We start from the raw sequence: 15721 nt of genomic DNA on the forward strand, positions 1-15721 counted from the left end.
GACACTGAGTGGTTTAAATGTTTAAAGCAACATTGTATAATGCAATTGTAAGTGAAGAGCTGCAGGGATTATCACCTAACCCCAAAGCCAGTGGCTTTGTAAACTTCGTAATACCTTTCATTGTTAGTGATTCATTTAAGGGTAATTTCTGTGAAACCTCTATTCATTTAGATGCTAAAGTTGCCCTCCTCTCCCCTCAGAAGCATCAAGCCTCATTTTCATCTAAATAAGAATCGATCTTTCCTGCTGTGCACCATCCTCCCTTGCTCACAACTATCACGGTCACAACCCCACTTGTCGTCTCTGTGCATGTCCCTGTTCTCTCTAGCGACTCCCTTGAATACCATCTCAAGGAAAATTCAAAATACTCCATGTTTCAAACCATAACTGCAAAGCAAGGAAAGCCATTCAATATTTTTTATTGTTGGCAAAAGGCAAGAAGGAAATTCTTCCTCCTGCAATCACCAGAGAACCAATAAGTATGAACGTTAATGAGGGACTGGGTCCAAGAGATAGGAGTGATAGAGAACAAAGCTTTGACTGACTGGTACAATGTCAAAGCTTCGTTCTGCATCAGTGACCCAGCCAAATGCAAGAGATGGGGGTGAGTCACTATGGGGGAGGGGCCTCCTCCTGAATGGTCAGGGGACACCAATGAAGTGAAATAGATGCAGCACCAAGAGAATATATGTGCTGAAGATGAGCTTGTAAAAAAAAAAGACTGTATAAATCAACCGGACTAAACTGTAGAGCACTACAACCCTTTTGTATTTTACAATCATTTAAGTTAATGTTCATAGGTCTAATTACACTTCTTTGAAAATAACACTATGCAAGTAATCTTGTGTCAGCTAGTCTTTGCATTGTCACTTGTGAAGATATTTATAAAATGGTAGTAATCAGACTTGTCACTAGACCATTAAAACCATTTTTAAAGACAAATTCAGTTTTGTTCCAGACGGTCATTATATTTGACTATTTCATGTTTGTTTTATGAGCAATGACCAAGAACCCTGTTGGCAGAGTATTCTGCGCCATCCATTCTGTTCCTTTATCTCCAACAGCTGACAGACAGGTCTTAACAGTTTCAGGGTTTACAGGTAGGAATAATTACATTTAATTAAGGCCAAACCGAAAAATCCAGTGGCCATTTGCCAAGGTTTCCCATGCTATTGTAAAGCCAGCTAGTGCCACCTGCTGGCCAAACACAAGCATTACCTCAGCTAGTTCTATAACCTGTCCCTCCTGATTGTTTTTTTTTTGGTAGGTGGGGAGGGGGGGGGGTGCATACAGAAATTCGGCATTTAGAGCTTACTTTCTCCAATAAATTGCGACAACAAGGACTGAGCAAGATATTGGAGCTAAACTAACAGTAAGTATGCATACGAGAATCATAAACAAGTCATTAGATGATTCATTGCTTGCATCCTGCCAGAGGGACTATGAAGTTGCAGAGGATAAAGGTGCTGCAATGAGGTTCCTGATGAGGTCAGGGGAAATATCCTGGAATCCTGCCTCTGCCGCTGTTAGAAAAAAATAAATGAAAATGGAACCCAATTTTCGACACATTTGTGAATTATATTCAATTATTGCATGAAAACATTAAAAGGTAAATAAAAGCATTAACTCATTACCCAATCGGCCACTGGTCTCTTTCACCAGAAGCTGTGATTGCTCCTTGATGGACAGAAGCTCTCTCACCATTTTACTCTGAGTGTCCATCTACAAACAAAATGGTATAACAGTTTGATTGTTTTTTCAACAATATTACCATACAGCTTTCCACTTTAGCTGAAATAGTCAATTTAAATTAATAGATTTTTGATGTTCTGATAAAAATAAATACATTGCCCACGTACAATCATTGCCATAGTGTGAAGCATGGGCTGTTGTCTACAAAGGAGACCCTGGTAGTCAGGTTTACTCTGTATGAAACGGTACTGTGAGGACTGGGCCACAGATGAAGAGTCCAATGTTACACCTCCTTTCTGGCCCTGCTCCAGTTTCCTGCAACGAATAAAGAGCACATAATGGATACGCAATTAAGAGGATTGTGTGGACAAAATTGTAAATACAGTATTCCTTAATAACAGTACACATGTTTACCTTTCCAATTCCTCTGCTTTACTACGGTGTTTGATCAACAGTGCCTCCCACGACTCACTTTCAGCCTGGAACCTATAACCCAAAGCAGGCTTGTAAACTAAAGAATCCCATGTGGTAGGCCACACCATCTGTGTTTCTAAGTTTGAAAATATGTTCCACATTACTACTTCGGATGTGATGTATCTATACTAAGGAGAACTTGCCTATTGATGGCTTTCTTGACCTTTTCCATGGCGTTCTGTACTACAGGATCACTAGAACTGAAAGAATACAGCAAATAAATCCAGTATCATATATTAATCTGTAAGTTAAAAAAAACATTTAAAAAAAACAATATATAACCCATGCAAAGAATTAAATGTATAAAACATCTACAATACCTGGCTGTCATAGCAGGGAATTGACGACTCTCTAGTTCATCGCGTATGCTTTTGGCAAGACAACTCCACTCTTTCTGCATGTGCACAACTGCACAAAAGAACACCACAAACTTAATATTTCTACGACAGCGATTCAGTTCAAATACAGAGCTATATGAAATGTAGCCAAATGCAGTATTGCAAGCACTTACCTTGTTTTTGAAAAGACTCCAGTGAGGTGTTTGGCACTGACTGCAATGCACTTTGAGTTCTTTCTATTGCTAGCTACAGACAAAACAAAACACCATTAGACAAAGAGCTATTCATTTTGATACATGATTACTTCATTACATTATCGTGTGGACAGTAGGTGGGTACTTAAAACCACAGTAGAGATAGTGATAGATAATTCAAGTTGTGTTAAATTAAATACAATATTTTTAATACAATGCAAAAACAGTAATTATTCCCTACAAACCAATAAGTGTGGGGTTTTTGTTACTTCTCACACATTTAGTAATAGAGGGCCTACCCATTCATTATTACAACCACTGGTAGGTTTAGTAAGACTAGAATTGACTGTTTGAGATCAATAGAGAAAGATTAAAACTCCCCTGTTGTGTGTGCTTAATTCATTTTTCACATTTCGTCACAACTAATTCTAGCCTAAAATTAGGACTCGACCACACTCACCTTCATTGAAGCCTCCATCAATTCCTCAAGCCTCTCTTGCTGTGATAAGGATGTACTTATGTTCCTACACAAAACTACAATAGACACATACATGAGGATTTACACAACAATAACAATGGATTCTTGTTTAGACGGTAGAAGAAGAAAGAAAAGATAGCTGACCTTGATAGGGGTTGAGGAGGGCAGGGAGAGAGCGTCGGGTTATAGTGGCTCTCCTCCAGGATTTCCTCCGTGCAGAGGGCTGGTCGGAGGGACTCGAGGGTCCCTCCTTGTTTTCCGTCCCCGTCTTTGGATGGTCCGCTCCCGCCAGTTCTCCCGCTGCAGCTGGGCTCGTTGCACTGGTTGGCAGGAAGACGGTACGGGGGGATTTGTTTGAGGGAGGCGTGCTGGGGCTCGTGGGGGAGCATCTTTTCGATGTCTGCCTCACCGAGTCGACCTTGATACATCGCAGAAAGAGTTAAGGTTAAGGGGCGTCGACACGAATAGAGTCGGTTCATAACGTTAGGTTAGTAGAGGCGAGGTTGGGTGCCTGGCTTAAAATGTAAATTAAAATAACTCACCGTATTCAGGGCAGCGTTGACGTTGTCATCAACTGCGACATTTCCGCAACTGCAAGAACATTTTTTGTAACACCAACGTTTAACTTGGTTAATGGTGTTTGGGTGATAAGTTGTTACGTGTATGTTAGTAAGTTTTTTTAGCCAGCATGACAATATTTTGTTTTGGGGAAAAACTGAGGCGTAACTGCATTTTGTCAATGCATATCAATTTAGTCACAACCGTAAAAGAAAACAAAGAACACAAACCCATCTTGTGAAGCTGCCGAATGTTTATCCGCCATTTTTTCTTTCAAATGTTTCTCCACAGCGCGCGCGCCCAAGAGGCCCAGCCCCTCTGAGCGAAGCACCATGGGAAATGTAGTGCGACCGCACGCGCGACTATGGTTCGAGGCAAAGAGGCACTCGCAATGTTATTATTTAAATCTCTTCTAGTTTTATTTGCAATCAATAAATAATGATGCTTAGGAAATAAACCCTCCATGAGAAGATATGAAGTCGTGGGTGGTTGTCACCTTTTAGGAGTTGTACGGTTATCCACTGACTTCAAGCGTAGGTCAAATGACTTAACAAATGTCCCTGTATGGCAACGAGAGTAGCTCATAATTATAAACATAGAAAAACAAACGATCGATTTTAAGAGTTCATCCACTAAAGAGTTCTATATTGGAAAATACTATAAAAAAATCATATTTTTTAATAAGCCACAATTACAGTTGTTTCTGCGTATGGCCTTGGGGGTGGGGAAATCTATTCATCTAGTTCTGAAACCCTGTAGATAAAGTTAAAGCAAGGGTTGATATATATAAGTTTGCAGGGGCAATCCTGGGCCCATTTCGGTTTGTGGATATTGGTTGGATTTGTGATATGTAGCTGAAGAGTTCATCAGCACGGTTCCCCACAGTTCTGGTGTTTTGGCCTCCAGAGTTTAACACCTTGTGATCAACAGATTCAACTTTTTTTTCTTGGCATAACCGCTGGTTATTTGGTCATTCTTTGCAATGTATCGGCAGAGTAATGAACAGTACCTAAAATGGCCTTTCTCTCAAACTACTTTTCATTCATGTGTGTCCCCCCTATCCAGTCTATCCAACACTCACCAAAGCTTTTCAGGGAATCACACCTACTCTATGTTGATACATGACATTTCCTCTTTTCTTAGGGTATCATTTATGCAGGTGCGCTTAAAGTGTACCACCCTTGATCTTCAATTTGTGCCTCCAGCGTCCCCTGAGAAATATTTGCTTTGCTGACCTCTGAATGTGATCTTTACATAGATTGACTAACAACTATACATATATTTATCCACTAAATCATTTAGTTGGATTATAAAAGTTGTTTTTGTATCTTTTGAGAATATACACCAGTTCATTGCATCTTATTGAAATGTATTCAGTCACTATTAGGTACTCCTACAACTACATCTATATGGGAAAATAAATCTAAATGATCTGAGGGTGCATAACAAATTAAATTGTTTCAGAACTAGATGATGTTGACAATATTTTTCATCAACTCAAATCTCCCCCTTCCTACCTTGATTTGTCAGCCTTTTTATGAGCATTTTAAGGCTTTTTTTGAATTAACGATTGTGTCAACAAATTATGTGTTTGATCATGTTACTACCGGTAAAAGGAAACCGTAATTAACATTTGGGGTTTGCAGGACCGCTAAAAGCTTGATATTGCTTAAATATTTGGTACAATTATCTTTTTATTTTTGGTGTAAATGTTATTTGTTTAAGATGTTTTTGTTTGTTCAGCAAACAAAAGTTTTGTATTAAAGGTAAATAGCAGACATTTATCTAAGGCTGATCTCGAAGACCAGCTTGTTTGATAGTTCACAAGCTTCCACATGCTATTCTTTATGTTTCATTGTTTTTGCCAGTGTTATTTGTCCATTGATCCAATGTTTCACTAGAAATCCTTCTTTATGCAGTTATACTATATTCTCATACCTTGATTATTCTTTACTTACCTGCTTATAGGAACAGGATAGTTCATGACCAGCAGTATATGCTCATCCTGTCCACGCGCCGACACATCAGTACTTGACAAAACACTTGGCAGACCTCATAATTTGTATCTGTAAGTCTTTATAAGTCTGTTAGAGATGTTTTTCACTTTTTACAAAATCAAGGAGAGGAATCAAAAAAACACTTTAGCACTTCTCTTGGAGAACTGCCTTTCCTGTGTTCCTGTATGTTTCACTCTGGTTGGCTCACAGTTTTGCACTCCGCTCAATACTGCTGTCGTCATGGCTTTGTGTTGCAGCGGGGAGGGACAGATGAAGATAGAGAGAAATGTAGAAAGAAAAGGGTTATGAGGAAATAGACAGATAATTAAAGAAAAGAGCTGATGAAAATGCAGAAGCACAGATGGTTAAGGAGGAGCAGAGCAGGACGAGCAAAGGGACGCCCGGAGTGTAACGTGCTGCACGCCATGACTGTCTCGGCTGTCTTTTGGAAGTCACAATAGCTTCAATTCGCCTTTTGCTCTTCCCAGAAAAGTCATCTCTTCCATGACAGCTTTGTTGGTTAGGGCAGCTATTGGCACTGAGTTCAAGAAGGCATCCTGAGATTTCCTTTGCCCAGCAGGAACTGCAAGACACGATCCACTAGCAGAGCGGCAACAAAGTCCACAACCAGAACCTGGGCAATGATTAATTTGAACTGCAAAGAAGTAAACAAGAAGCAGGTTACCTTATGGAATACATCATTATTTCACAGTGACTTTGACAAACCAATTTATGGTACAATGATGTCAGCTCACCTCAGTTGGAATATCTACAAGAGAAAACTGTTCGTTGAATTCTGGAGAGGAACCAGTAAGAAGTCCCACAATCGCTAAACCTGAGAGAGCAATACTCCATAGTAGGGGGCGATTTTCGCTGAGAGACTCCATGAAGGGGTGACCCTTTGGAAGCAACAAGGCATGCTGTGAGTTTATACTCAAAGAACACAGACGATGAACACTGGTGGTTAATAAAAGTACCTTGTAGTTAATGGCAAAGGTGGCCATCTGCATGGCCATGGACATTATATACACAGTGCTGTTAATGAGACTCGGTTCAAACTCTTTGTATAGATCTGCAAACTGCTCCGCTCTGCAAAAGGAAGAGAGAAATGATAAAGTATTGATGTATGGTTAGTAATGTAAACGTTTCACTTTTAAAAGCAGAACTGCTGTTCTATCCTCTTTCTGTCATACGGTGATTTACCTGGGCGGACTTCTGCTCTGTGCTTCTTTGTAGAGATACACCAGACTACAGAAATGTACAGCAAACTGCAGCAGCACAGTCAACACGGTATAAAGATTGAAGATGTTTGGTAAGGGACGCTCTCGAGACAACGTTTTCAGTGGCTGTGTAAACAGAGGTAGCAACAAAAAAATCATTAATGTTTTTTTTTCCCCCATCGAAAACAGCAGATATGTGTCATCATAGAAGACTCCGTAAAGATGACTGTGCTAGGAAAACCATCGGTCAAAAGTCAGAAATTCTCACCTTCGATCTCGAGATGAAGAGGAAGCATCCGGCCAAGAGCAGGCCCTGCAGGGTTGCCTGGAAGTCGCTGAACTTGACCCCCTCGAGGTAGAGTACCGACTGGCTGTAGGCCAGCACCAGGGCATTGAGAGCGAGGATCTTGAACATCTGGAGCGTTGTCACCAGAGTGCAACGGCCTTGCTTTATTACATGGCAGACTGAGGGGGGCGGGAGTGTGGGGGGGGGGGGGGTTAAAGAGTTTCAGAGGTGGGGAGCGGCTTCAACCTGAAATCTTTGTGTCAATAGCTAAAATCATAAACATGCGTTACTTACTGCACTGTATGGAGGACAGTTTGGAGGTGAAGGGAGCAGCGATGGAGGCATCACCCAGTTTTACTACTTGTACCTGATCCTCTTCAAGCTCCCGTAGGACTTGGTTGATTCTTTCCTGTTACAAAATAAACCCCAAAGTTCAGACCAGTGCTCTATAACGGAATGGCTTGATTATTCTTGTTTTTGAGATTCCATTAACATTGGTCACCGTGAAAGAGGCTAACATGAGACTCCAGGTTTGTACGCTGCATAAGTTAGTCAATTCCTCGCAGAATCAGAGAGGAGGCCCTTCTTGAAGAAACCCACCTTCTGTGCTGCAAGCTGCTCTTCTCGTTGGGTCATCGCTCGCTGCCTGGCTGCCCTCGAGCTCAATTTGCTTCCTGAGCTGACAGGTGGTAACGGTCTGGGTTCGACTGCTGGAGCCTCCTTCTCTTTCCCCCGTTTCTTCCTTTCAGGCATGCGCTCAGGTGCGTTGGCTAGCAGGGCAACACCTGAGGAAAAAGGATGATCACTACAGACTGTTGACGGCTCATACAGAGGGACGCGTGCCTTCAGTCTGGCTGCTTCATAAATTGTACCTATGTGGGCGTGTTTGAGAGCTCCGACATCATTTGTGCCATCACCACACATCAGCGTCACATAACCCAGCCCCTTTAGACTTGTGATGACAAATTCCTGAAAAAAAAGAGGAACCTATTATAGCTAATAACATCCATATGTTCACCATTAGACATTTTTACATTGTCACATACAGTACCATTAATGTGTCAAATTCAAAATACAGATGCCATATATATATATATATATATATATATATATATATATATACACAATTTCAGAAAATGCAATTTAGATGAGTTTGTTTCAACTATCTGCCAAAATGAGAGGTGTTCCCTAGTTTAAAAAAACGTATTTTGCTAGTTTTAGTTTTTTTTCTGTGCTTTGTCTGTGAAGGATATAATTTATCATTGGTCGACAAAAAACATATGCGCTTTGTTTAAAAAATAAATTGCTTGACCTTCTGACAATGACTACTGGTGTTTGAGAGAACTAAACATTTTTTGCCATCCACCTACATTGTAGCCGCGATTTATAAACGTTGTACGCGTGTGGTTTTCTGTGCCCTACCTTCTGTTTTGGACTGACACGAGCAAACACTTGAATGTAAGGCAGAAGGTTGTGAAGAAGCTGGGTTTCACAGGTGAGTCTGGCCAGCCCCTCCCCTGTTACACATAAGTCGTACTGATGGACAAATGAGGAAACGGAGGGAGGGGGCAGTGGCACACGCACACTGCCATCGATGGACTCCCAGTGCCACTCGCCTGGAAAACAGAATATCATTAAAAAGGTCAGTGATTGTGTTCTTTGGCTATGTCCTCAGTCAAAAAGAAAAAGTGCCCTTTGGCTATAACCGTCATTATTGACATCCTTCTCCAATGACACACTAAAGCGTGTAATTCTGATTATGACTCGTCTTACCCGGACTAGGGCTTGGCTGTAATACAAGAGTGTGTTCTTTCTGCATGAAGTGGAGCTCTCTTGCTACATGGCAGGCTGTTAGAGGGTTGTCTCCTGTGATCATCACCACCTGAGAGCAAAAGGAGAGGCTTTATCTCTCTTAAAACCATGCTGTTGGAATTCTTTATGAAATAACTGTGTCTTGTCAGCTGCATTACATGATGAGAGGCCTCCTGGATCTCTCTGATGACGGCCTTGCTGTCACTCTTGAGGGGGCAGAACACGACCATGAACCCAGCGAATCGCAAGTCACACTCCAGCACATCGCGGCTCATCTCTCGGACCTATTGAGACAACAAAAAGATCCATCTCAGTTTGTAATGAAATCTATTCCCATCGGACCAGACCACTCAGACAAAGTATGATATTTATGAGTAAAATTAAATAAGAACCTGCTGATGACTGAGGTGTCCAATCTCTTTGTAACCCAAGGCCAGCACTCTGGCTCCTTCCCGAGACATTTCCTTGTGAACTTCGTCATAATTTGCCGGACGTTCTGAAAACTATGATCACAGGTACATCAGGGCACTGTTATGAAAAAATATATTAGGCTGGACTAACGCACGTGTGTACTAAGGATATGTACCATTCCTCTGAGTGTCTCTGGAGCTCCCTTGACAGCAGAGATGTAGCAGAGTTCAGTGGAGCCGAGTTTCTCACAGGAGGCCAACACTGACATCCTCTTCAGAGCGCTAGCAAAGTGGAAACGCTGGTGGATCTTAAGTCCCTGGGTTTTGATGCCTCGTGAGAACACCTTCTCATCTGGTCAAAGGGTTAAAGAGTCAATGAGACACACAAACGAAGGTATTGTGCTATTCAGAGCAAAGCTACAATAACACAATCTACATGAAAGTGCAATGCACTTGATGAACAGCATTACTTGTAGATCAGCCGGTCAAATTACCGGGCTGAACGCAACAGGTTTAATGCGACCTTAACGGTTTTGCTAAAAAGTCAAAAACAAAAGGAAATTTTGGCATCGAAGTAGCATAACACAAACACGAGCATGAACACGTTCTCTCACAGCCGCCACTGTAATACGCCGTGCCTTCAGTGGAAGTAATTTCCCTTTACCCTTAGTGAGGGTCCAGTCTGCTGCAGTCAGCATGGCCTTCTCCAGTGGATCTCCGACTAGCTGTCCATCATCCAGAGTGACCAATGAGTGACAGGTGGCCACCACTCGATGCGTCTCAACTGGGATCTCTGACACAGGCATCACCTCCTTTCCTTCTCTGTCATAAATGCAAACACCAGCTGGTAACCTCCACTCCAAACAGCGCTAATGTATGCAAATATTTACCACTTTGACCATATCATGGTATGTTTTTATGATGTGAATTAGAACATTAAGAATTGTGAGCAGGGCTTACCTGAGTCCAGCTACTCCTCGTACGACCAGGCTGTCACTGGTCAGTGTTCCGGTTTTGTCAAAACAGCAGATTTCCACCTTCCCTGCAAATGGTATTCTAAAGGGCTCCGTGCAGAATACATCTAAGCGGGGGATGAAAAGAAGATTCAAATGAAAACACGGCTATTTCAAGCTTTGTATTGTAAGATGTTTTGTCCATGCGTCTTCAAAAAAAGGGAGCACACAAAGACATACACAGTTTAGCAAGGGCGATAAGCGACGTGTTAACTGCCAGAGAAAGCTCTATGGGGAGTTCTGGTGGAACGACCGAAGTGAGGATTAACGTGCACTCCAGGAACAGTTTGTAGCGGTTTCTGCTGGCATCCTTGGTCCCTGAGGGAGTAACACAAAGCACAGATGTGGTATTAAGAAACTGTACTGCTGTCCTCACCTCCAGCTCTTAGATTTCACTTTGACTATGATAAATAATAGTTACATCTTAATTATCATCTTGATCAAGTGCATCTCACCTTCTAACCACACATAAAGAGCTGCAGCAATGGCAAACACGAGGAGGAAGAGGATGAAGATGAAAGTCTCCAGGTTGTTCGCAGTCACTCTCTTCACACCAAAGAGGATGGTTCGTAACAGTTTACCCTGGAGGCAAGTTGGCACACACATAATCAGTACACTTTCACAGTTGACTCAACATTCTGTTAGAATTCAAATGTATACTTAATTAAAATACTTAATATAAAAAAGGAGAGAAGTAACAAAGACAGACTCAGCAACAGTCTCACCTGGGAGGTGTAGAATCCTGTTCTCAGTACGTAGGCCACACAGCCGTTATCTACAGCTGCACATAAAGAAGGGGATTAAATGGGGTTGCATATTGACAATAGATGCACTATTCAATTCACTAATTACACTAACAGTATGTGTTGTACTACAGAAACAAATAAAGGGATTACTGCTTACGTTTGAGTCCGGCACTGGCCTTCAAAGGGGGGCTATGTTGGACCACTTTAGTGCCCCCAGAGATGACGTGAAGTCGAGAGTCTATCTGAACGTCCAATATTCGATCTGGGTCCAAGTCCTCCACTGGCTCCTGCACACTCCATATTGTCAGCGGTATTTTTGACACCCCACAATAATATATTCTCATAACTATTCTAAAGGGCATTATTGCCCTTTAGAATGGTCAAACGTGCATTCCTCGGCCTTGAGCCCTGTAGAGTGTTATGATGCCTCTAACCTTCATCTGGGGCACCGACTCTCCAGTCAGCATGGCCTCATCCACAATGCAACGACCCCTGAGCAGCAGCACATCACAGGGGACCAAGTTGTCCTGGGGCGAACGTCCTGGGATGTCCAGAATACACATTATTAACACACAATAATTGTATCCATCTGATGGACATGATGAGAAATCATACAAATTCTATTTGACTCAATTTGTATAGCCTTATTTTGTAAATTTGCAAATGACAAATTTGCCTCAGAGGGTTAAAATCCTGATAGGAGATTTACCTATAGAGACGATGTCACCAGGGACCAGCTCATCACTTGAAATAGGTCTCCACTTCCTGTTGCGATATACCTAGCAATAAATACACCCAATAAATTAGAAATGCTTTTAACAAATAGGAAATATACCGTAGAAGATGTTTATAATTATAACATTTTTTCGCACTACATTTTAAACTTGATCCAGCCCACCTGGATCATATAGGGCTTGTTTCCCATTCGGCGGATCTCGGACATATTCCTCATTTGCTGCTGGACCAGGGAGGCCTCAAACGCCACCAGCATGAATAGTGTGAAAACACTGTAGTACCAGTACTCGTCCAGACACCACAGCCCCACACAGAACACCTGGTGCAAGGCAGACATGATGATTACAAGGTCAACAACCTCACATCTAAAGCCACCAATCAACTAAATAAAAACAAACAAACAAAACACACACACTTACCTGGAAAACAAAAAAGGGAGCGGTGGCCCTCTCTTTGAAGAGCTCTAGGAAATCTGGCACCATCATCTCAGCACGATTGGTGCCGTATCGCTTTTCTGCTGCTCTGAGCTCGGTCTCCTCCTGGTAGCCACGCCAGGACTGAAAGTTCCTCATAGGGTTGTTTATGGGGAAAGCTATCGGGAGGAAACATTTCTTCTCCTTGTGGTCAAAAATGTAGCGGATCTTTTGAAACTCAAAAGATAAAATTCCCTCCCCATTCTCATCCTGTTGGTCAGAAAGAAGGACATACAATTGTAATTAAAGCATACCGTTTTGAAGACTGCATCTTGAGTCCAATCACAAAAGTACACCTACGGCAAACTATACAAATAACTGGACGGGGTAGAAAATCAACTGGCTTACGTTAATGGGAGATTTAGGACATGTTCTCAATTAGGACAATTTGAAGCATATTAAGAGGAAGCATGTGGACTCACCTGGTCTCTCTGGAGGGCCACAAGCTCAGCAGATCCATTGTTAGCGGTTGGTATGACTTTTGCCAACGTAGCCTTGTTTGGGTCTGGTTCCTGCGTATTTAATAAAAGGTAGTAAATCAAGTGACAGATACTCAGTTTGTGGCATGCCATTATTACCCTAAACTTTTACATTTGCCTGCAAAGATTCTTTCTGATTACGTTGTTGATATGAATATTGTGGTATCTTTCTTAAGATGTCACAAAGCTACTACTGCTAATGAGGTTTTCTCATGAAATGTGAGTTAAAGATCACAATTTCACTTCCAATCTCACTTCCACATTGGCACCGATTAGGTAGTTATTGTTCTCGGACAACAAGACGAATCATACAGGCTTATGAACCCTAGGCGGGGAAAATATATCAACCCTTCAATATCTATAAAAGTGTTTTACAAAAACATCACATGTTAAAAAAACATTGACAAATCAGTCTTGTAGGCAAAGTTTGACCAGTTGGTGGCTTCAGAGGCCCATCCAGCTGCCCTACTATAGTGCCTTCGAGCAAGACATTAATTCCATTCCTGCTTCTGGGTTCATGCTGACCCCTGCATTGTGTTCTCTGTATACATGTGGTTTGGTGAATCAGTGGGCCCCTTTGTAACACTGGTAGACATCAACACTGTTGTTACGGTTATAAACTTAAGTTTGTTTACCTTAGAACAAGTGAGCCAACAGTGCGCGTGCACCGACCAATAACCAGAAAGCCCGGTGAGAACGTGCGCGATCCCGATTGCGGCCAGCGACAGGAGGCCTGCCTCCGGGTACTCGGAGGCGCCATACACTCCTAACCACACGTACAGCCAGCCCGGGTAGAGAACAGCCAAGAACGGGAGGACTGTGCCGTGCAGCATCCGGGGCCTGCGCCTGTACAGCGTCACGGAGCTCACCAGCTCGTCGTCGGTGCCGCTGTCATGCCGCCTGTGGTTCTCAGAGGGGGCCGTTCGGAGCTCACCCTGCCCCTGGATCTCGTCCGCATCCGAACCCCCTTCTTTCCTGGCGTCGTTCATTGTACTTTACTTACACCTCTGCTCCCCCCCTCCTCTCTGTCGCCCACCACCACCACCCCGTCGTGCTGCAGCTGGTAAAATACGATTCAACCCACGGAGCGGCGCTCGGTCGAGCTCCCAGAGCCCGTTCACTGAAGTCGCTCGTTCTGTGACCGTTGCTTCCGCATACGTAAACACGCAAAGTCACGCAGGTTTGACTTGGCACGTCATGGTTAAGCGAGTCAAATCAAACATGAAATTGCATACAGCTTAATTGTGTTTTTACGTCGAATTCCACCAAATACGTAAATAAATAGGTTAATTTAGCAACATTTCAACATTTAACGCTTTAATTGAATCGGTAGGGCCTACCCCTTTAATAAAAATAGCGTCACCTAAGGGGAGGAACCAAAGTGAGACATTGACAAGCAGGTTAACCAATGCATTTAAAGAACTGTTTCACAGGTTTTGTTTCCGTCCAATCCGGTAGTACTAGGCGCGTATCCTGCAGTTTTCTCACAATCATGGCTCCACATGCAGGAGTACTTTAATATAACCTTGATTCATCAGCGCCTTCGCTTGAGACAACCTGATAGAGCAACATGTAAGACACCTAAATATGGTTGATATCGACATTACATTAACTATGTTCTCTAGTCGAGGGAATTAGTCGCAGACTGTAATTTGGTAGATCCAGAAATAAGCACGAACGTGTTGTACTTTGTTCATCATGCATCCTCCACAAAACTATTGCTGACAGATTAAGTGCGTTAGGTTGACTGTGGATCGTTCGTTGGACTTGTCTATAATCACTGGCCGATTTACATACATTTTTCACCTTTTCAGGCAGGCTGCTATGGATATTACGGCAAAGTATTGCCATAAAGAAATGGAGGCATATGGTTCATGTGTGGCCTCGAACCCCTCAACATGGCAGACGAAGTGTCACGAGCTGAAGGTGAAGGTTGCACAGTGCACATCATCGCAGTAAGACACCGTGTTTGTTCATTCCCTCCCACTCACCTCAACATTTCTACATTTTCAAAGTGTATTCATATCTAACCACTCTTTTATTTTTAAGCCCAGTAATCCAGAAGATCAGACAGGATTGTTCCAGGGAGTTTGTAGATTTTGAACGCTGCCTGAGGGAAAACCCGGACAAACCTACCTCCTGCTCATCCCACGTGGCTCGCTTCCTGGGCTGTGCGGAGACAGTGGACCTCAGCGGAGTGGGTGAGTCCTTCAGCTGCAACTCAACATGCACGACTCAAGGTGCCATAGAAACAATTAACACACACACACACACTGGTAAAGAAACGACACAAAAGAAATATCAATACTCAGATTTTTGTACTAGTTATTCTAAAAAGACACATTGGTTTTCATTTCTAAACTCAAGACTGAAATTTCACAATCCTTGAGAGGTATTATTTTTACATACTGATAAATTTCTTTTCTTTTTCCACTCATAGATCCAGTACCTCAGCCATCGTAGCAGAGGCTGGTTTGATATTGGCCCCACTCGAGTTACTGTAAGTTCAATGTTAGGATAGATGGGTTTCTCTATGTAACTTATTTTGTCTTTCTTCAACAAAGATAAATAAGAATGCAACTGTTAGACAGGAGTTATACAGAGGTGTGTAGAATATCCAATTATTGCCTCATTTTTCTTGTTCTCATGTAAACGTGATCACGTGAAGGTAACATGCATAATTAGCTTCATACAGGAAGTCTGTTTATTACATTTTTTTTTAACCTCATTAAAATTGATACCAGACTTGTATTACTCATCCGCTGTGGTCATCCTCTGGTTTTTTTTTTCTGTCTGTAATGTCCGACCCTCCCACC

The 15721-nt window shown here is 42.3% G+C and overlaps 3 protein-coding genes across 3 annotated transcripts; 1 reads left to right on the forward strand and 2 right to left on the reverse strand.

Annotated features, from left to right (window-relative positions):
- Nucleotides 1-403: 403 nt before the first annotated feature.
- dsn1 (DSN1 component of MIS12 kinetochore complex) lies at nucleotides 404-4214 on the reverse strand. Its single transcript, XM_040189873.2, is given in 12 exon segments — nucleotides 404-1523; nucleotides 1635-1722; nucleotides 1860-2007; nucleotides 2107-2178; nucleotides 2310-2366; nucleotides 2487-2574; nucleotides 2678-2750; nucleotides 3159-3232; nucleotides 3321-3594; nucleotides 3719-3767; nucleotides 3965-4013; nucleotides 4016-4214. Coding segments are annotated over 12 exon segments (1239 nt in total). The 5' UTR covers nucleotides 4200-4214; the 3' UTR covers nucleotides 404-1440.
- Nucleotides 4215-5793: 1579 nt separating this feature from the next.
- Nucleotides 5794-14241, reverse strand: atp13a1 (ATPase 13A1). The gene is made up of 25 exons (XM_078083652.1): nucleotides 13541-14241; nucleotides 12849-12938; nucleotides 12373-12636; nucleotides 12117-12272; nucleotides 11928-11997; nucleotides 11653-11759; nucleotides 11376-11505; nucleotides 11198-11253; nucleotides 10928-11054; nucleotides 10653-10790; nucleotides 10420-10540; nucleotides 10124-10281; nucleotides 9636-9811; nucleotides 9442-9552; nucleotides 9208-9333; nucleotides 9011-9119; nucleotides 8660-8853; nucleotides 8110-8206; nucleotides 7838-8022; nucleotides 7532-7646; nucleotides 7220-7416; nucleotides 6935-7077; nucleotides 6709-6820; nucleotides 6487-6630; nucleotides 5794-6386 (listed from the first exon to the last, which is right to left on the reverse strand). Exons 1-25 carry the CDS (start codon nucleotides 13892-13894, stop codon nucleotides 6276-6278), a joined length of 3591 nt encoding a protein of 1196 aa, XP_077939778.1. The 5' UTR covers nucleotides 13895-14241; the 3' UTR covers nucleotides 5794-6275.
- On the forward strand, nucleotides 14165-15663 carry chchd5 (coiled-coil-helix-coiled-coil-helix domain containing 5). The gene is made up of 4 exons (XM_040189884.2): nucleotides 14165-14477; nucleotides 14720-14860; nucleotides 14955-15106; nucleotides 15346-15663. Coding segments are annotated over exons 1-4 (318 nt in total). The 5' UTR covers nucleotides 14165-14475; the 3' UTR covers nucleotides 15369-15663.
- Nucleotides 15664-15721: the final 58 nt, after the last annotated feature.

This window comes from Gasterosteus aculeatus, chromosome 11 (assembly GCF_964276395.1).
Source record: "Gasterosteus aculeatus chromosome 11, fGasAcu3.hap1.1, whole genome shotgun sequence".
Lineage (NCBI taxonomy): Eukaryota > Metazoa > Chordata > Actinopteri > Perciformes > Gasterosteidae > Gasterosteus > Gasterosteus aculeatus.